General features: G+C 48.4%; 3 protein-coding genes and 1 long non-coding RNA gene across 16 annotated transcripts in view; 3 read left to right on the forward strand and 1 right to left on the reverse strand.

The window, feature by feature from the left end:
* The window catches only part of LOC146752688 (receptor-type tyrosine-protein phosphatase T-like), a 278647-nt gene that overhangs the window by 112193 nt on the left and 145183 nt on the right, over window positions 1-21271 (forward strand). The gene's annotated exons all lie outside the window — the stretch shown is intronic.
* Window positions 2336-4278, forward strand: LOC146752691 (uncharacterized). The gene is made up of 4 exons (XM_085531466.1): window positions 2336-2560; window positions 2635-2716; window positions 3104-3298; window positions 3679-4278. Exons 1-4 carry the CDS (start codon window positions 2480-2482, stop codon window positions 3699-3701), a joined length of 381 nt encoding a protein of 126 aa, XP_085387592.1. The 5' UTR covers window positions 2336-2479; the 3' UTR covers window positions 3702-4278.
* On the forward strand, window positions 5439-11682 carry LOC146752692 (uncharacterized). Of its 6 annotated transcripts, none has more exons than XR_014940438.1 (6): window positions 5455-6009; window positions 6941-7061; window positions 7749-7854; window positions 8041-8137; window positions 8596-8668; window positions 9974-11682. It is a non-coding gene; the product is annotated as an uncharacterized LOC146752692 (long non-coding RNA). The 6 variants fall into 6 exon arrangements; XR_014940439.1 differs by having other exon boundaries at window positions 5457-6009; window positions 11398-11682; XR_014940443.1 differs by lacking the exon at window positions 7749-7854 and having other exon boundaries at window positions 5439-6009.
* LOC146752693 (protein MANBAL-like) lies at window positions 17638-20752 on the reverse strand. Of its 5 annotated transcripts, none has more exons than XM_085531461.1 (5): window positions 20612-20752; window positions 19168-19266; window positions 19012-19051; window positions 18435-18628; window positions 17638-17995 (listed from the first exon to the last, which is right to left on the reverse strand). In XM_085531461.1, exons 2-5 carry the CDS (start codon window positions 19231-19233, stop codon window positions 17894-17896), a joined length of 402 nt encoding a protein of 133 aa, XP_085387587.1. In that variant the 5' UTR covers window positions 19234-19266; window positions 20612-20752; the 3' UTR covers window positions 17638-17893. The 5 variants fall into 5 exon arrangements, with proteins under 5 accessions (XP_085387587.1, XP_085387589.1, XP_085387588.1 ...); XM_085531463.1 differs by having other exon boundaries at window positions 19012-19093; XM_085531462.1 differs by lacking the exon at window positions 20612-20752 and adding an exon at window positions 20118-20275.

A 21271-nucleotide genomic window follows, 5' to 3' on the forward strand; every position in this document is an offset into this window, starting at 1 on the left:
GTAGCAAGGATGTGAAGTGCAGGAGACTACTTGCGCTTATCACATTCTGTCTGCTGTAACAGCACTACTCAAAGATTTCTAATCAGGCCAAGATCTTTGTGAAGCAGCAGTTTGTTCATTACTGCCATCATGGGCGCACACCCCTACTGACTGTCGGGCAGGGCTGCAGTGGGGAACGCCCTCCACACGCAGTCCTGGGCAGGCAAGGGCTGTCGGTGCTCAGTGCCACACGCTCCTTGCCATCTGCACACACGTGGGCTGGCTTTGCACTGCCAGGCACATCGTCTCGCCTGGGCATTGCAGGTCCTCGCTTGGTGGTATGCAGAGACAGCGGGGCCAGCAGATGAAGTTATCTGTGTTGTGTGCAATACTTGTATGACTTGGGAGCTGACAATCCTTGTGGTTCTCTGTCCTGCTACAATTTATAGGAAGGAGAGGAGGTCCATACGTGTATGCCTGAGCATGGTTCAAATGTTGGAGGATGGACGCTATTACGATTTAGGGTGATTAGGAAGGGAAGGTGGGCAATAGAAAAGACAGGAAAAAGAATCAAGGAGTCTTTATAGGAAGCAAGAGGGAGAGAGAGTCACCACCATGGATCTGGCGTGTTTTGTAGATCAGTCATTGATCTTCAGTAGTGATGGGTCATCAGGAGTTGTTGTTCCGCTGACGATGACTGTGACCACGGCAACAGTTTCCAATGATAGTATAAACTTACAAATAAGTCCAACGTGGTTCAGTCAGCTCTCCTTGGTGTGACAGCTCAAATCCAAAATGGTTGAGTCAGCTCTCCTTGGAATGGCAGCTTCTGGCTCTGGGATCTCATCTTCTGGGCCTTGCCAGCAGACAAGAGGGAGCAGGGATGCCCACCTGCATCCTGTTCTTCACAGGACACGATGGTATCATTCCCCAGTTTTCCCATACCAATCTGCAGCCAGATCTTCTGCCAGTAAACACTTCTGAGCACCCTCTTCTGGAGGTGAACAGCTCTGGAGGAAGGTGCTTTCAAATGTCCACAAAGTGATGTTGATTGTCACACAGTAGCACCCATCACTTGCCTCCTCCATAAATCAGTTACAGTCTTGTTGGTGAACCTGAAGACAAAAGGTCAGCGCGCTGGGACAAGCAGCCACACACCAGTATCACAGCATCACAGAATGACCCAGGTTGGAAGGGACCTCAAGGATCATGAAGCACCAACACCCCTGCCTGGCAGGGCCACCAAACATACACCTTTACTAGATCAGGTTGCCCAGGGCCCTGTCCAACCTGGCCCTGAACACCTCCAAGGACGGGGCATCCACAACCTCCCTGGGCAGCCTGTTCCAGGGCCTAACCGCTCTCCTAGTAAACAACTTTCCCCCTAACATCCAACCTAAATCTTCCCTCTTTCAACTTAAATCAGTTTCCCCTTGTCCTGCTATTACCAGCCCCCTCCTCATCCTATGTGGAACACCAGTGCCAGCAGTGCGGCCGCCATTTTAGAACCCTCTCCACGTCACCTTGGTCACCGCTGCCGCGCGCAACACACTCGCCTCTGACAGCTGTGTCAAATAACAGCCATGTCGGCAGCTAAGAGGGCGAGGATAGACGTTTGCCCAGGTTCAGGCGGGAGGATGGAGCTGGGGGCCCTAGGAGTGAGAAGGAGGAGGGGGCCCGCCATGACCACCAGGCAGAGGATGGGTAAGAGAGCCATTTTCCATCGTGTCTGGACCAGCCCCGTGACCACCACCCATGTGGAGCCAATGGAGGTGGATCCACCTGCAGAGGAGCCCATGGAGGTGGATCCGCCCGCGGCATAGCTGGCCTGGCACCACACCACCGTGCCAGGCCCCGCGTTGGCATGGTCACAGCTCCACCGTGGCTGGTCCAGGCGCTGAGCTCCTTACCCGCTGCACGGCCCCCACCCCCAGCATTAGCTGGGTGGTATTTTTGTAACATCTGTTCCTCCTTTGGGCCTATTCTGCAGCCACATTCTGTGGGCCCCCAGTCCCATCTTTACCCTGTTTGTTCCAGTCCCTGTTTCTGTAGTTGTTTTTTGGGTTTAGTTTAGTTTTAGAGTTAGGTGTAGGTTGTTGTTAGTGTTTTTGAGTTAGGCATAGGTTATTTTTCATGTTTTCGAGTTAGGCATTGCTTATTGTTTACTTTAGTGTTAAGAGTAGGTTAGGAGTAGGTTTAGTGTTAGGAGTTGGTGTTTTCCTGTTAGGAGTTTGTTCCTCTTCATTCTTTAGTGTTAGGAGTAGATTGTTGTTCCCATAGTAGAGTTAGGCATAGGTTACTGTTGGTACTGTAGGGTTAGGCGTGGGTTCCTACCAGCAGCTGGCAGCAAACAGCGCTCGCTCGCTCGGTAAGCACATGTCTGCTTTCTCCCCCGGAGCCGTGAGTGCGACTGCCATGAGAGCGGAGGTCTGATGCCATCTGCAAGGGATGGGATTTGCATCCGGTGGCTTTTCCGTTGCAGAATGTCCAGCAGCAGAGCATGAGTGGCTGTGAAATGAAGCTGGGCCTCAGGAGAGCAGTCTGGAGCTGCGTCATGAGCTTCCTGCATGTCCAGCGCAAGGTAGGTGTGCCTTACTGTAAGCGTGCGCTGAAGCAGTGTTGGTTAAGCACGGCTCACTCCTCTGTCTGCAACAGATGGGCTTTCTGCGTGCTTTATTGCTGTGGCCGGCATTGAACAGCACAGCAGCAGCGAGGCCTCGAACATGTCCACAACCAGGTACGTGAATGTGAGTAAATTTAGCTGTGTGAATGATGTTATTGTTCATATTAGTAAGGCAGTATTCACATGTGTGTGATGGTTCTCAGGGGTAGGTTTATTCTTGCCTGGTAAATTTTCCCTTCTTTGACACTCACCCGTCCTCTCTTGCTTCTCTTCCCCTCACCTGTAAGTGCAGCAGTACTGAAGGCTGAGGGCTCTTCTCCGAGGCAGGCGCTAAAGGGCAACTGAAATGCAAATTTGATGTCCCTCTTTCTTCTTGGGTCGGTAGCCCAAGGTGACCAAGCTTCAGAGCACTTCTCTAAGTCAGCCTGGAAATGTTTCTAGCAGGAAGTAACTCCATCACAGTGCCTGAAAGTAATGATGTCTCTTTTTCCCCCCTCACAGCAGGCAGCCTCCATAAGAGAGCAGTAGAGCAGCAGGCTGTCTGTGCTATGGCTGCTGAACGGCATTTCTGGCCACCTGAGATCCCTGAGCCCATGCTAATGAAGAACATGCTGCGCCACAGACTCTTCTACGGAGCCGTTTTGCAGCTTCTCTGTGCTGGCCATCATGCTGCCAGTTTCCAAGTCCCCAAAGGCAGTAAGTGGTGCTCTCATGGGATAGGAGAAAGGCACGGGCAACTGGGTGGGAGGGAACCATCTGTAACTGTTGCCAGCAGCCTGGAGGTGCCAGCTCAGTCTTATCCTGCGGCTGCTGCTGCACACTATGAGCTGCCAGGCAGAGGGTCCACCTGCCCGTGCAGGGACCACCTTGCAGGAAAGGGCTTTAGGCTCTGGTTTGTGTGGGATTTGGGGAACGAGACAGGGGTGGAGATTCTTATGTGCCCGACTGTCAGGAAGGTGGTTCCCAGTTCTGGCAGCCCAGCATGCCCAGGAGGGTGACTTGAGCTCCCAAAGCGAGCCGTCAACCAGTTGTTAGCTGAGAAGGTTCCCTGAGTGTTTCTGAATTGATTCTTGTAGGACTCGGAGAGTTTGGGGACTGAGACTTGGGAGAGAGTGAAGAAAGCCGAGGCAAGGGAAGCGCTGCTCAGCTGAGGAAGAAAGCCGAGAAGGAAAGCAGAAAGCAAGGATGATGGCCTGAGCAAGAAGCTACAAAGGACAGCAGAACAACCTGCAGCGCTTCCTCGGAGGTGGCACCAAAGGCAGCTGACTGAACAGTCCAGTTTACCGGCACAGCCGTGCTTTCCCTGTCATGGACGGTGGAGATGATGGAAGTGAACTGGACAGGAAGGGCTTGTGCTGCGTTAGAAGCAAAGAGGGCTTCACCTGTGCAGGACTTGGTGTATGGCAAGAGCTGGAGATGCTGTGTTCCTTCAGGGTGTGTCTCTTGAGGTCCAGGGCCAGTGTAGGCTTAGGTTGAATTAGGGCTGGCTGGGACTGGAGAGGGAGGAGGTGACGTAGCCCCATGGTCAGGCTTCTCCTTGGGTCTGACTGGAGGCTGAGTGACTGATTGCTAAGCGGAAATCCTGGGCACTGGGGTTTCATTTTGGGGTGTGGGCGGGGTAATAAATAGAAGCCGAGTCCTTTTGTACGCAATAAAATTGAAGCGAACTTTCTAAACCTGGTGCTGCCTCTTTCAGTAGCTGGTCAGAACGTCCCTTGCTCGGGCTGGCAATCACAGGGCGATGAAGCGGCCGGCTTCACGTCTCTCCCTTGACATGGTGCAGGTTTTCCCCCGTTTCCTTGTTGGTCTTCCCAACCTGTGGCCTTTCAGCCAACCCGTAAGTGCTGGTGACAGTCTGTGAGCATCTCCTTACTCTCTGAGGTCCGACAGAAAGAAACCAGAGGAGGGGAAGCAGCCCGCGAGGAAGAAGGGTGTCCCGTGCTCAGCCCCTTGAGTTGGCCTCTCTTCCCTGAGGGCTCCTTCAGCTTCTGATGCACCGTGTGCTGCTGTTTGCCCTGGAAAGCCCAGCTGCACGCTGGCAGCCGTGGCCTGTGCATCAGCCTCCCCTTGAGGCCCAAGGAGTTGTTTGTTTTTATGTATTCACTATTGGTGTGGCATTTTGTTGTTTTGTTCTGCTTTGAGATCAAGGGGTAATTTAACACCGTTGGAAGTAATTGGGGTTCAGGAGTAGCACATGCAGAATTTTGATCACGCAGCAAGTTGTGATTTCTACTGTGTTAAAGAACTGGCACACACATATACGCCTGCAGCCGGAGCTTGATTGACTCTCGTCAATACGGCCTTCCAAAGCCCGGCCCTGGGGAGCTGTCCAAAAATTTTCCAACATTTTGTATTACCTAAGTTTATTTTAAAGAGACAAGGAGGAGTAATCTCTTAAAGGCTTTTTTAAAGGCATTGGACTAGGTTTTGATTATCACATCTCAGGAAACTTCTGCATTCCACCTAGTGCTAATGTGATAAATCAAGAGCAGATTACACAAGAGATTCACAAGACATGGAGGCCCTGGAACGCGTTCAGAGGAGGGCAACAAAGCTGGTGAGGGGTCTGGAGCACAGGCCGTATGAGGAGCGGCTGAGGGAGCTGGGAATGTTCAGCCTGGAGAAGAGGAGGCTCAGGGGAGACCTCATTGCTCTCTCTAACTTCCTGAAGGGAGGCTGTAGTGAGCTGGGGCTCGGCCTCTTCTCTCGTGTCATTAATGATAGGACCAGAGGGAATGGCTTCAAGCTGCGACGGGGGAGATTCATGCTGGACACTACGAGGTATTACTGCTCAGAACGGGTGGCCAGACGCTGGAATGGACACAGGGAGGTGGGGAAGGGAAGGGGACGAGGGCGAGGAAGGAAGGAAGGGAATGGGAATGTAAAGGAGGGAAAGCGAGAGGAAAGACACGGAACGAGACGTGAATTTTGGGTCCTTTTCCGGCAGCCGCCCCCCCCACCAGGCCCCAGCCCGGCCTGAGCCACGTGACAGTGACAGTGCCAGTGACAGGAAGTGCTTCCTGCAGGCGGCGGAGAGCACTTCCGGGCCATGGCGGCATGGCGGCCATGAGCGGGGCCGGGAGGAGCGGGCTCTGTGCTGCGAACGGGGTCGGGCCTCGGTGCGGGGGCACGGAGGGGCTGTCGGGGGAGGAGCTCGCGGCGCTGCCGGCACCCAGAGGCGGCTCCCGGGCGGCTCCACGGTCTCGCTGTGCTGCGGAGTCACCCGGCCGGCCCCAAAAGCCTGGAGGCAGAGCCTGAGCCGGCCCCGGCCCGGATCGTGTGGTGCGGCTCCGGCCGTGCTGGGCTGTGCGGCACCAAGAGGAAGACGGCCGTTCGTTTGCCGGCCGCTCGCTGGCTGTAAGATCCGGGTGGCGCCGAGGCCCGGTTAAGAAACGGCGTGGATGAAGGTTTGTACGGATGGAGTGGGTCTGGATTGCAGTGAGCGGGACGAGTCCGGGCTGCGGTTTGGCGTGGTTGTGTTGGTTGCTTTTTTGCGCACTTTATTGCTGTGGCCGTAGAATTCCCTCTTTCTTACCATCTGATCTGTGAAGGCTTCTTTGTGGGAAGGTTTTGAGGGATGTGGGAGTAGAAATTGCTTTAGTCACGAGTCATCTGGAAAGGTTTCACAGAAACAGCGACATTTGCAGAAGGAACCTATTGGCATTGGCAGTTGTGCAAAATACTCATTGGGATAGAGGGGAGGGAGTACCTGCAGAAGACCATTCTCTTCTGGTTTTGAGGAAGCCGGGGAGAGCTCAGATTGCAGCTTAAGCAATGTTCTTTTGTCACACTCTGTGTCCTGTGTTGCGTTCCCCAGAGTTTCATCTCTCCTTTTGATTCCAGTTCTCCTGACAGGTTAGGCTTGAATTCAGCATAATATCTGCTTCTCCCTGGGTTCAGGTTCTTTGGGTCTCCTGCCTGCTTTTCTCCCTTTTCTTAATGGAGAGTGGAGTTTCTACCACAGAGCAAAGTTTCCTGATTAACAGAAACAAATACGGAACATATTAGATGAATACAGCTCTGCACTTTTTTCTTCCTCCGGGTAGCAAGGGACTCCTGTGCTCTCATTAATATCAACAGTGAGTAGATGCTGCCTCCTGTTGGAGCCTAAAATGCTTTCCATAGTTGAGTGGTTGGAAACATAGGGTTTTAACTTAAAATTGTTTGCGCAGGGTGAAGGTTGGGAATACAATTAGAATACAGTTACACAGTGCTCTATCCCCAGCACTTTCCATCATTTTTCTTAACACAGCTTACGGTTCATTTCAAAACAAACTAACAAAGATGAACTTGGGTTAGCGTAGCCCGTTTTAAATGATCCTTCTGTGTCTTTTCCAGGCTGGTAGCAGAATGGAGACTTTCCTGAGGCGCTGAGGAACAGACACAAGCTTCATTTGAAGGCTTCAATGAAATTCTGCCCCAGCAGTATCTGCGGTCCTTTGATGCTAAGGAGCTGGAGGTAAAAGATTCTTTGACTACTGCCAAATCCAGGCTGCTACACGTAATACTTGAATGTCAGTCAGAGTCTGAAGAGCAGAGTTCATTAAGGCTGGAGGTTCTGTTTTCAGGATGTGGGAGAGAAGCCTTATGTATCAGTTAGTATTTGGTTACTGTGTTGTTCTTCACTTTCTTCTTTGCAACCAACTTAGACAAATTTCTAACGTTAAGATTCTGCCAGCATAAATTTTTTGGCTAGCAGTGTTTTTTTAGTCCTTGACCATGTGATTTGCATATGTTTAAAGAGTGAGCAATTGGAAAGCAAGGGAGATAAGAACCAAATATCAGCGGATGGTCAAATTAATGAGTGGAGCAGGTTTGAGCTGCCTTTGGTCTCTCCAAATTATACTCTGCAGCAGAACATCGTATTTCTAACACAGAATGGTACGGTTAGGCAATGAGAAAGTATGTTTTGTATGTCTAAATGCAAATGTTTTCATGACTGGGGAATCTCTTTTGTGGCCTCTCCACATTTTTTTGTGAGCGGATGTTTTCATTTGTTGTGCAAGTTTGAGAGTTATATTAAAAAAGAGCATACTGTGATTGCAGGTGCTTTGAAGTACAGTAGTATTTCAGTACAATAGTCTTGCTGTAGAAGCAAAGTAGTAGCTTGTAGTTTCCATGTTTATGAAATTTTTCTTCCCTAAAGGTGCTCCTGTGTGGAATTCAAGAAATTGATCTGAATGACTGGCAGAGGCAATACCATCTACCGGCATGATAGCAGAACCTGCAGACAGATATTGTGGTTCTGGCAGGTTTGTAGACTTCTTTTTTCCACACAAGAACACAGCAACAGCTTAATGAGCAATAGTCAGAATTACTCAACAGATACATTGCATGTAAATGTAAATGATAACTGCTAATCCAGCTGTCCCATGGGGGATGGGGAAGTGAACATTTCAATATTAAACTTGACATCAATGTTAATTATTATTTTTCAGTTTGGGAAATAAATAGATAATGAGAAGAGAATGAGATTTCTACAGTTCGTTACTGGAACGTGCAGATTGCCAGTAGGAGGATTTGCTGACCTCATGGGTAACGAGCCCTCTTTAATGCATTTTATGCTCATGTTATTTCCTTTTTTCTTAATAAGGACCAAGCTGTGTGTTTAAGGGTATTTTTTAATGAATTTGTATGGAATCTGAGTCTTGCATATTGGTAGAGCTGTGATAGAAAAAGGGATGGATGGAATGTGAACACGCCTTGCATCAGTGACTTGATCCATGGTTTGGACGTGGCAGGACTAGGTAAACTCCAGAGATTCCTTCCAGTACCAAACCAACGATGTGATTCAGTGGCTGAGTTTCTTTGAAAACCGCTTCATATTTATGCATTTCACTACGTGGATTTCTTCAGAGGGATGTAGTGAGAGACAAATGTCTTTGTGCTCTGCAAGTAGTTATAGTCTTGTTTTCACGCACTGTTGTCGCGTATTACCTACTGGTATACACGGGCAGTTAGACCTAAGAATTAATTGTTTGGTTTTTGTACAGGGAGCAACAGACCCCAAAAATTTTGCATTGAGAAAGTTGGAAAGGAAAACTGGTTACCTGGAAGTCACACCTGGTAAGTAGGAAGGATCAAACTCTGCTGTGGTTCTGTTCTTATGGATGGAAATCTACTTTGAGATTTTAGGAAGTGGGTGTGTTATGGAAGTGTCTGAGACTGTGTGAAAGCAAAGCACTGGGCTATGGCAGTAAGCTCTGCTGAGTAATAGTTGAACTTCTGAAAAGCAGTTTTGTTGTGGAGCTGATTCCATTGTAAACGCCATGGATTTGCACACCACTAAAAACATATAGCCACTTTTAGTACTTAAGGTTGTCCATTTTTTAAAGAGTTTGGGATTGATCTTTCATTATCACCACGCTCGATCTTGGCAATGAAAATAAATAGCCACGCTCATGCTCCCTCTTGGCTGGAGAAAATGTAGCTTCTGCTCAGTTTCTCAGTTTCGCTGGTGCTTTGTGAAGATGCTCAGATTTTAAGTTTCAGATACAGAAGAGAGATTAGGTGAGACTTGTTACTAAATACATTGCCAGTTCTGGAAAGTTATCGCTGCTCAGGTGCTTGTTGTGCTTTAACTCTCACTTTCATAGACAAGTGCATGTCAAGATACAGGTGTTTTAGAGGGTACAAATGCAGTTTTCCTTCTGAACAGGACAGTTCATATGCCTGTGTTCCTAATGGATATTTGGTGGTTTAAACTGTTGTTCAATACTTAAGGTTTCTCTTTGAATCATCAGAGTTGGAAAAGACCTCCAAGATCATCCAGTCCAACTATCCTCCTATCACCAATTTTTCCCCACTAAACCATGTCCCTTAGTACAACATCTAGAACACAAGTCTGTTGACTGTGTATGTCCCCTTCTTTCTGGTGGCCCCTTATATCATTCAGTTCAACCCACAGTTAATTTCTCATTTCAGATAAATCCCTTGCAAGCATGCCTTGTGCTTCCCCAAGCACAGAAGTCTTAAATGTTTCAAGTGTGCATTTGCCACAGTCAGGCTGAGATGCCTTCTGAAAGCAGAATGCTGCCGTTAACTTCAGCAACATCTATCATAAGTCTCTGAATGTGAGAGGTGACACAAAAATAGTCCTGCCATTTAAAAAGGATAACAAATTCCTTTGAAAACAGCTTCCATTCCTTTCACCTTTCTTCCCCTTGCTGTTTCATCACAGGCCACTACCTGCTGCTTGTCCTAATAGCACGAGGCCCCAGGCTGCCCAAGCCTCTGACCTGCTGCAGCTGCTGGGGCTGGATTAGGATTTAGGGAAAGTAGAATACTAACTGCTTAAATGGGTCTAAACCAAACCTATTCAGCTGCCCAGAAAATGTGGTGTTTTTATTCCTTTTTATTTTTTTTCCCCAGACGTACACTTCAAATTTCAGCTGAATTGCAAATGTCTAAACCTTATAGCCCATCAAATCAAAACTGAATTTAGCTTAATGACATTCTCAGCATGAATAGTATGGATCTGAACTACATGTAGTTTTCTGTGCTCAGGCATGTCCAATCCTAAAGTTATGTTAATATGATACTGGGAATTTCACCTTTAAAACAAAAGAATGGTAGCAAAAATACTAAAGTACCTGAAAAGCAGATCTAATCCCAAATGTATTTCTTTACAATTATTTGTGTGGAAGGGGGTTATTTGAAGATACTTTCTTGGAGCTCGTCATTTAACGACAATTGAGAAATGTGTGGTGGCTTTCATAACATTTGGATGGCAAAGTTCATTCGCCATGGCTGTCTTTGAAGGCTTGGTGACAGCACAAAGCTGAGGTGGCCCTCAGTGCAAGTGCTTTGTTGAACTTCCATGGTGCCACAAATATCCGTCCTTCATTCAGCTTCCCAATTACACAGTGCATTTTCCAGTCTTAAGAACTAAATGTACTTTGGCTTTTTTTCCCTTCAAACAATACTTAAAATGAAAGATGCTTTCTTTCAGATCTCTGTAGCTTCTCCACTATTGTGTGGTTTTCCTTGAAATAACCTTGCTTAGCTTCAGACCCATTATAAAATATGCATCTCTGCCAGTAAAGTGTGCCAAAGTACATGGCATTTTTCTCCACGTTCACTCCTCAAGCACATGGATAGATATTTTTCACGCTGTTATGTGATGTGGGTTTTTCTTTTGAGGGCATAAGTAAGCTCCAGCTTACTTACTTACTTACTTACTTACTCAAGTAGACTTGACTTGGATTATTTAACAGTAGTTGCGTGTAAGTAAATGGATGTTATCCTGAGGTTTTATCCATGTAAACTCTGGATTTCTACCGAGCACTTTCAGAAACCTTCTCACTGGCGGTGAAAGCTATCCTTGCTTCACAGTTTTACTAGGAGGAAGATCTGCCTATTCCAAAGCACTGGATGGGTATTTTACCGTATACAGCTCGGATGGAGAAGAGAAAAGCCTTATGAATATTCTGTTTATGTTAATAGTTACAGTGAAATCTAGTTATCTAACATATTTACAGGAGAGATGAAATTAAACAGGATAATGCAAGATTAAGCTAAGACAACTAGTTTGTGTTCTGCATAATGATTTATGATTCATGTAGGGAACCTAGACATGCCGTGGATGTATAAGTATCACCCAAAAGGCTTTCAGCCCTATATTTTTAAAACACAAAGCAGTTCTAATTGAAATAGCCTTAGCCCTAGTTCTATAGGGTACAGCTGTTGAATATTTTTATGGCTGAAATGTTTAGTTCAGGAAAAAGATAAATACTTGTATATATTTTTGCAGTCTCGGATTCCACTTACTCCATGTTTTCTTTCTTTAATTTAAGTGGCGTGTTTGTGTCTTTCCTGCTGTATTGGATGGGGAAAGTGGGCTGGATATCCCAAGCACCAGAACTTACTTTAATGTACCGCAAACAAAGAGTCAGCTGGGAAAAGCAGTCTGTGAAATGCTGCATTTGGCCAAAGAGGAAAGTAAACCTGCTAGTGTGTTCAATTGGCGACGTTCTTGAAGTCTGAAATAATGTTTACTTACATGTTTTGCTTTGTAAGCCAACAAGTGTGTTGGTTTTTCTATAGCATGTTCTGTAGAAATAAAACGTTGTTCCTATGAACCATTGGTGCACTTTGCTGTTCCTTATGGGGATGCGGAGGAAACATCCCGTGGATGCTGTGGATAACCCCACAGCATCTGCTACCCCAGGTAATATTGGACTTCCAGCTGAGATGAATGACTTTACTGCTCCCAGCACTGCTTGAGCAACCTGGTCTGTGTGAATTCATACTGCATAACAAATACATACTCGTATGTAGCTGCCAACTAATCCCAATTCTCAAACATGAAAGTAACTTCTGTTTCGTTGTTTGCCTTATGAAAATGACATGAAAAACTGAATGAGCTGCTGAGCTGCTGATGGACGAATTAACAAAGCCTTATTGCTCCATGTAGCTCAGGTGTTCCTATATGAAGCTGCACAGTAAATGCGTCATGTCTTCATCTGATCAAGTAGTGGGAGCTGATATTTTAATGTGTTTCTATTCCAGAAAAAGAAAAAAAAACTTGAAAAAGAAAAGCCTGTTAAAGTTGTCTTGTTTGCATCATTTAGACAGCTCCGTCATCTTTTCAAGAGCTGCACCATGGTCGGCTGTGGAGAGAGGGTGAGTGGGAGGGGACACCTGTGTCCCACAGTGGCTCCTCCAGTCAGTGAAGGTCCTGAAATTGGTCTCTTCAGCTAATAGGGAGCTTTCCTCAGCTACCGTGTGTTTGGAGAGAGGAAGAGCAGTCCCAGGACCTTCAGCTGTGAGACTCTTCAGACGGACCTTGTGGAGACATCTGCAGGTGTAGTCTGGGATGGAACGGCTCCTGTTTGGCTCTTGTTACCCACGTGCAGCATGTGGTTATTGAGCTTATAAGGGAGCAACATAGGAAAGAATCCTTTTCTCATCTACTACCTAATGCTAAGTCATTCCTCCTCACGGGGAAGTGACTAAGCATTGGTCCTGGGTGCTAGGAGAGGAATGTCAGATCTGAAAGCAGTGTGAATGATGGACAGCCTTGTTAAACACAGGGCTGCTCTGCAGTGCAGAGGTGCTTGTGAGTTCAGAAGATACCTGCTGAAGGAGAACTGCTTTGCTGTTGGATGTCATCAAGCTGCAATCTGCCCGGGCAACAGCAAAACAGGCAGAGGTGTGTGCTCCAATCTGTGCCAGCCTTTGATTCTGTTCCTGAGGTGAGCTGCGCTTTGCTCGCTGCAAATTCCAACTATATTTGTAGGAATTATTACTATGAATAACACAATGGTGGTGTTTGAGTCGCAGACAGATGCAGCAGAGCCTTTGCTCTGATCTTTTCAGGAACTCAAGCAGCTTTTTGCCATCCCCACCTGGAACCATTGAAGCGTGCAGCCAGGAGCTGGACTCAGTGGTCCTCGCAGGGACCCTCCAGCTCAGGAATTCTATCATTTTACAATCACTGAGCTTGGCAGACATGCAAAGAGTGTGGGTGTGACAGCTAGCAATTAGCATGGCCAGCATCAGGAACCCATGGTTATGAGCTTAGGGCTGGTTTAGGTTTGCCAAGCGGGGGGACTAATGCTGGGATCCTTCTCTCCAGCCTGGAGGCTCTCACACAGCAGCATGGTTCTGTGTTTGGCAGGTGGGTTGGACCCAGGCTGTGCAGGAATCAACTGGGCTCTGCTTCAGCTGCAGTCTGAGGGCCTTTGGCTGCAGCCAGCTGCTGTTCACACAGGGTACAGAAAGCTCCAGAGCCACACAAGGGCCTTCAGGCTCCGAGTGAAACCCCACAAGCTGAGGGGAAGGAAGTGAACATCACCAGAGGTGGGGACTGCACAGCACTGATGTGTGGTGACAGACCGGGGTGGGCGGTGAAGTTGGGAAGACCAAGAATGAAAGATGGGAAAAGCAGCTGAATTTAAAGGAAGAGATGTGAAACCAACAGGATCATCACCCTGTAATTGCCAGCCCAAACAAGGGACGTTTTGACCAGCGACTGCTCTGATCCACTTAACAAAAGCCACAAAACCACTCCATAAACTTAGAAGAACTGCTCAAAGCCACAAGCTACAGGTACTGGAGGAGAGCAGGACCTTTGCCCTGCAGTCAGCAGCAGTTTCAGACACACCAAAGCCGACACTGGTTTGCTTCCGTATCTCTTGTGGGACGGCCCCAGCCAAATCATCCCTTCTGGTCTGAGGATGAGGAGGGTCAGATCCTTTCAGAGCACCAAACCCGGCAGCCAACCTCATCACCAAACAAGCAGCCAGGATCCAAATGCCAGCACTCTCCATTCATCATCCCACTTCCTCGCTGCAGTCAGTCCAATGCTTCATGAGATTCAGAAGCAAACAAAATCAATACAGTCATCTTGATCCCTGCAGGAACACGCTGTGAGCAACAGAACTCCTTCCTGGAAGAACTACCTCCATGAACAGAGGCAGCGACCACCTCCTCCCCTCCTACAGCCTCATTGCTTTCTCCTTAAGTATCACCACACGGAGCCTTGACCCTCCCTGGCACCCAGACACCAAAGGGCTCTTTTCATGTTTTTTACACCAGGCTGGGAAAGAATCTTGGCTTCAAAACTTCCAGAGCAGCAAGAAGGAAGTATTGGTTCTCTTCACAGACAGCCTTGGCTCTTCCGCTGCTGCCAGTGGGGAACATCAGCAGAGAGCATCTCTAAAGCAGAGAGAAGCACATGTATGAGAATGAAAGTCAATTAGGTCTAAGCAGGATTAATAGGGATTTAATTGAACTATGTGAACTGGAACTCGGGTCACGAGCTGCTTATGAGCCTGCCTCAAGGGATCATGCAGCTTGCACTGGAGGAGCACAAGGATGCACTGTGAGCGGGACAGCATGTGGTCAGAGAGGGAGACCTGCTTGAACAGTCAAAAATGGAAGAGAAAAACTGCTTGAGATAGATGCCTGGGAATTTGAGGACTTACCGCACAGTCTTTCCTTCCTTTCCTCTTCTGGGGAGGGAACCAAGTAACACCAGCCAGAGCTCACCCAGCTCACCGCTCCTCCTGCAGTCCAAGTGGCTGCCAGGCAGCTCCCTGCTACAGCTACACTTGCCATGGGGCCTACAGAAATCCCCATTATCAATTGACTGAATCCCCATCTAATCCCCCGATCCTATTAACAAACACTGCCTTTATTTTGCTACCTCCGTGGGGGCTCTTGGAGCCAACATCCCTCATGAGAGGCAAATTAATTAAGACATTGCACCGTTTCCTCTTTCCAGGAAGGTGGAGGTGTTCTGGCAGACATTTTGCTGCTTCCAAGTCAAGCACAGACTCACGCATGCCTGAAAGTTTGAGCCAACCACCCTCACACAGATCGAAGGAGCTGAAAGGCCTCCCCTAAACGCGTCACTCTCGTGAACAGGCCATGGATGTCCCTGTGTTTCTACAGAGCTCAAGAAGCTTTCATAGTAAACAGAAAGAGGCAGCATGACTTTTAAAAAGTTACTTTTGTTTTAATTTGAAACAAAGATTATATGTAATTGGTGTCAGATATTTTTGTCATGTTTCTTTGTCCTGAGATCTCCAAGCAACTTCGGAGTGCTTTTGTCTCGCATGCTTTGTTCTGTTCTCCTCATGCTGCCCACCTGACTCATCCACCAACAGCAAGGGAGAGAAGCAAACGCGGTCCTTCCCACACTGATGGTTCCAGCAAATGTGCTGCTAGTCTTCTGGTATAGAACAGACACAGCACAGCACTGCTGCTGGACCTGGGCTCACAATGCATTTGTCAATTGAGGATGGCAGTCTGTGTATGCAAAAGGATGGCAGACTTGCAGCCCCACCACAGAACCCTTTTCTTCAAAGCCACTGTAAGCTCTGGGGCACCTAACACATCAGGTTCTCCTCCCGTTGACTCATTTGTGATCAAACAAACCAAGCAGTGAGCTGGCATCAGGAAGCTCCAGATGCCTTACAGAGACTCTGTGGCTACGACACCACCTCTCTCCAGACCCTTCTAGCCATATTTCAGGCTAACACTAGACCGTCCCTGGCCCTGAAGAGACAGAGCCTAAAGGAATGCAGTGTCTTCAGCTCTTGCCATATATCAAGTCCCAAATAGGTGAAGTCCTCTTTGCTGCTAATTCATTGGAAGCCCTTCTCTTCCAGCTTCCTTAGTTCCAATCCGCAGTCCACAAAAGGGAAAGCACAGCCATGCCTGAAAAACAGACCACGCAGTCCGTTGCCTTTGGTGCACTTCTGAGGAAGCATTCCAGGCGATTCTGCTGTCCTTTGTGCCTTCCTGCTCAAGCCCTTATCGCTTCTTTTTGCTTTCCTTGGCTTTCTTGCTCAGCTGAGCAGCACTTGCCTTGGGTTTCTTCACCATCTCCCAGGTCTTAGACTCAAAGCCCTCCAAGTCCTACAAGAATCAATTGGGAAACAGTCAGGGAGCTTTCTAACAACGTGCTGATGCCCAGCTCATTTCGGGCATTTATGTGAAAGCAAAAGTACGTAAGTGCTGGGTATCTCCGCTGGAATGCATCTATATCAGGCTGAGCCTACATTTAGTAAGACTTGAGCAGCACCATCCCTGCTTCCTCTGCATGTGTTTCTGGATGAGTGTGAATCCACACACAGCCTGTTACCACAGAGGTTGTTATAAGCTTAAGTGCCTAAATCAGGCTTTGTAGAGAAAAAACACCCCCATTTTAACAGCAGGACAAAAACCAACACTAAACAACAATTACTCACACCAGAAAAAGATATCACAGAATCACCAGCATGTATTGAACCACTGAAAAGGTATTTCTGCTAAATTTTCATCCTTATCACGTGCGAGACAAAAGGTAAGCCTCAAAACAGCAGTCAGAATGTCACAGTCAGAGCCTTTACACCAAGACCAAAATCCAGGCAGGGCACCGAAGGCAAAGCTTTCTTCACCTGGACTAACAAGGAATCCTAAGCTATAAAGCTTGTTTCCTTCAGGGCAGATGACAGATCATATTTCAGCCATGGGAAATAAAGTCTAGTTATCTGGTAAAGACACGAGGGAACAGTGCCAGTCTCATTGGAGAAAGCGCACACACACAGATTGCCTCCTTTCATTAAATGCATTTGAGTCTAAATATTGCTTTAGCATCTTGGGTTCTAGCAGTCAGAGCTTGCCAACTGGAAAAGGACACACAGAAAACAGCAGAGCAAGATGTGCTAGCTTCAAGCTTCCAACACAGAGCACCAGATAATAGAGGGGCAGACACGCATCTGACAGTATCCTTTAATCAAAGAGTCCTGTTCAATCATCTCTAAAGTCAATGGGCTATTACGGTTCACATCTGTGTGGCTTCCCAAGGAAAGTGAGTTGGCTGCCTTTCCAAAGGCTGTAATCAGTGCATGGGGAGCTGCGAGGCTCTGCAGAAACAGAGCAACAAGCAGCTATTACTCAGGTTTGTAGATTGGTGCTGCTGAGAAGTGAACACTGATGCCTTCTGCTGTTCAAACCAAGGTAGTCTCCAAAGCCTGAAGCCTCTAAAACTAAGAAGCTCATCTGTACGTGAACCTAAGCATCATTCCTAAGAAATGGAGAGTGTCTCTTCTGTTTATTGTCATGTGAATTAATCACATGCACAGGAAATCATGGGGACAGTGCATATACGGAGAAAATAAGAAATAGAGCATACAAACAACCTGAACACAAACAAGTTTGTCAGTTCTATCGCATTAATAGGACGAATGAGGGCCAGAAACTACACATCAAACAAAGCAGTCATCATTCTCAAAGAACAAGCTCTAGATATACAGTATCTACAGAAGTACAGAATAGAGACAAGCTCAAGGCGCAGGGACACCTTTCTTCCTCTCACGCTGCTTTTGTTTCTCTCAGCCCTCAGAGAACAAGGGATGCTCACAGTTCATCGCCAGCAGTTCCAGATGGGCTGAAAGGCCACCAGTTGGGAACACCAACACGGAAACGTGGGACAAGCAGCTCCATTTCCAGGAGGGACGTGAAGCCGACCACATCAGGACCCTGCGATTGCCAGCCTGAGCCAGGCACATTTTGAGCAGCTAATGAAAGAGGCAGCACCACCATTCAAATGTTTGTTTCACTTTTATTTGCAATAGAGAGATGCAAAATGCATCAAAAATACATTTCAATATGAAATCAAATAGGCGGGATACTGGTAATGACTAAAGACAAAGCTTCCTTAGTTCCTCTCCGCAGTCCATGAAAGGGAAAGCACGGCCAGGCCTGAAAACCAGACCATGCAGTGTGTGTCCTTTGGTGCACCTCTGAGGAAGCATTCCAGGTGATTCTGCTGTCCTTTGTGCCTTCCTGCTCAAGCCCTTATTGTTTCTTTTTGCTTTCCTTCTTGCTTCTCAGCTGAGCAGCACTTGCCTTGGGTTTCTTCACCATCTCCCACATCTTAGACTCAAAACCCTCTGAGTCCTGCAAGAAGCAATTGGGAAACAGTCAGGGAACTTTCTAACAACTGGCTGACAGCTGCTTTGGGAGCTCAAGTCACCTGACCGAGCAGCTTTGGGAGACCAGCACAGGAAATTGCCTTCCTGACCTCAGGGCACATTAGAAACTCCACATCTGTCAAGTTCCCAAAAATCCCATGCAAACCAGAGCCTAAAGTCCTCTCTAGCAAGGCGGTCTGTGCTGGGAGGGTGGACCCTCTGCCTGGCAGCTCATAGGGCGCAGCAGCAGCTGCAGGATAGGATGAGCTGGCAGCTCAAGGCTGCTGGCGTGCGGAAGGAAGGACAGAACCAAGTGCGGCACTCTCAGCAGTGCCGGGGCACACTGCCGTAGGCAACAGCTACAGACAGTTCCCTCCCAGCCGACTGCCTGAGCATTCCTATCAGTCTCACACAGCGCTACTTACTGCCTTTGGGGACTTGAAAGCTGGCAGGATGATGGCCAGCACACACAGGAGCTGGAAAAGGGCTCCAAACAAGAGTCCGTAGCGCAGCATGTTCTCCAATATCGTGGGCTCAGGGATCTCAGGTGGTGAGAAATGCAGTTCAGCAGCCATAGCACAGACAGCTGCTGCTCCACTGCTCTCACAGAGGCTGCGTGCTGTAAGGGGGGAAAAAGGCATCATTAGTCTCAGGCACTGCAATGGGGTTACTTCCTGCAAGCAAACACTTCCAGGCTGACTTAGAGAGGTGCTGGGAAGATATCCAGGGCCTACTGACCCGAGAACAAAGAGGGACAGCAAACTTGCATTTCAGTTGCCTTTGCCCGCCTGCCTAGGAAAAGAGCCCTCAGCCTTCAGTACTGCTGCACTTGCAGGTGGGGGGAAGAGAAGCAAGAGAGGACGGGTGGACGTCAAATAAGGGAAGAGCTTAACAAACAAGAATAAACCTATCCCTGAGCTCCATCACACATGCGTGACCACTGCCTTATTAATATTAATACCAGTATTATTCACAGAATTAAAGTTTCCCATGTTCACGTACCTGGTTGTGGACGTGTTTGCTGTCTTGCTGCTGCTGTGCTCTACAACGCCAGACACAGAAATAAAGTGCGCAGAAAGCTGATCTGTTGAAGACAGAGGAGTGAGCTGTGCTTAACCAACACTGCTTCAGCACACGCTTACAGTAAGGCACACCTACCTTACAATGGCCACGCAGGAAGCTCCAGACACAGCTCCGGACTGTTTCCATGAAGCCCAATTGCATTTCACAGCCACTCACGCTCTGCTCCTCGACAATCTGCAATAGAGAAGTCACAAGATGCAAATCCCATCCATCGGAGATGTCACAGACCTCTGCACTCATGAAGCAGCACTCATGTCATTGGGTGAGAAAGCAGACGTGTGCTTACCGAGTGAGCGCTGTTTGCTGCCATCTGCTGGTAGGACCCCACCTAACTCTAAGTACGAACAGTAACCTATGCCTAACTCTAAAACAGGAACAGAAACCTACACCTAACACTAAAACATGAACAGTAACCTACAACTAGCTCTAAAACAGGAACAATCATCTACTAACACTAAAACGTGAACAATAACCTACTCCTAACTAAAAAACGCAAACAATAACCTACTCCTAAAACTACAACTAAACTTAACACTAAAATCCACAATAGAAATAGGGTTAAGATGGAACCGGGGGCCCGCAGAGGTCTCAAAGGAGGAGCTGATGTTAAATGAAGCCACCCGGCTAATGCCGGGGGCGGGGGCCGCGCAGGCGGTAAGAAGCCCAGCGCCTGGACCAGTGATGGCGGAGCTGAGATGGTAAGGATGTGGGGCCTGGCACGGTGGTGTGGTGCCAGGCCAGCTGAGCCATGGGTAGATCCACCTCCATGGGCTCATCTGGAGGTGGATCCACCTCCATGGGTTCATCTGGAGGTGGATCCACCTCCATGGGCTCATCTGGAGGTGGATCCACCTCCATGGGTTCATCTGGAGGTGGATCCACCCCCATGGGCTCCACAGAGGTGGTCATGCAGCTGGTCCAGGCGCGATGGGAACGGGCTCGCTTGCCTGTCTGCCACCTGATGGTCATGGTGGGCCCCCTCCTCCTCCTCTTCGACCCTGCAGTCCCTGGCTCCATCTTCCCACCTAAATCGTGGGAATCCTCCAGCCTTGCTCTCTTGGCTTCCGACATGGCTGTCAACGTCCAGAGCTCTCAGAGGCGAGTGCGTTGCGTGGGGCAACGGTGACCAAGGTGACCAAGGTGACATGGCCAGGGTTCTAACATGGCGGCCGCACTGCTGGCACTGGCGTGGGACACACCAGCTCTGCTCTCCATGTTCCACTCCTGAGCCTCTCCTTGTAACACCTCTGACTCCATTTGCATCCACTCACTCTGATTACATCCCACGTCCACACACGGGGCCACGCTGCCTCACCGACCCTCAGTGGGGACCCACAGCCGTACAGCACCATCAGCACAGCAGAACCGGGCCGTGCTCCTGATGCTGCCACTTGTCCAACCTCCCTCTCGCTGCCCCCATTCTGCTCAGGCAGCCGGTCCCAGCAACAAACACCAGCACAGAACTGCAGCCCCCACTCGTCCCGCTCACTGACAGCCAGAGCAAGGACATGTTACACACCTTCCTTCAGCTCCGATCACCTTCCCGGCGCCACCATGCCGCCATGGCCCGGAACTGCTCCCGCCGGCACCAAGCGCTTCCTGCCCCTCCATCCCCCGCTCCTCCTTTCCCTTCACTTTCCATCCGCACTCAGGACGTAGATCTCAGTGGAGGTGGCTGCACTTACTTTTGGTACTGCATGTGTTTCCCAGGCAGCATTTCACCACGTACAGACTGGTGTACGTTTATGTGCCTGAGTGATTCATCCACAGCATAACTGGGGAGGTGAAAGTCAGTGTGAGAAAGTGAATGTGATTCACACTCTCTCAAGTATTGCTTTAAGATGTTTTAAGATGATCTTTACTTGTGAGGTACAAAGTGCTCTCTGAGGCCTCTTCTAAAATGGTCCAGCTAGCAGTTACAGGTTATTGTCTTGTGTTTTTAATTCAGTGCTGCTTTTCTTAGATGCCTGTTTCTGCCCTGGTATCCTTTGCAGAAGCTCTGGAGGTTGGATACAGCAAATACAAGAGTCCTTATCACCAGCAAATGCGAGCAACAGGTGTGACACAGGCAGTCCGTTGCCTCCTTTTCAGTACAGGCGCAGTGGTAGGTCCAGGGGTTGGCATCCTTAATACACAGTGGGATTACAGCCATCTTTGTTCAGTAAGGAGGTTATCATTA

The sequence above is a fragment of the Coturnix japonica genome, unplaced genomic scaffold (genome assembly GCF_054131305.1).
Source record: "Coturnix japonica strain WE unplaced genomic scaffold, WE-NBRP24 Scf042, whole genome shotgun sequence".
In the NCBI taxonomy this organism is placed as follows: Eukaryota; Metazoa; Chordata; class Aves; order Galliformes; family Phasianidae; genus Coturnix; species Coturnix japonica.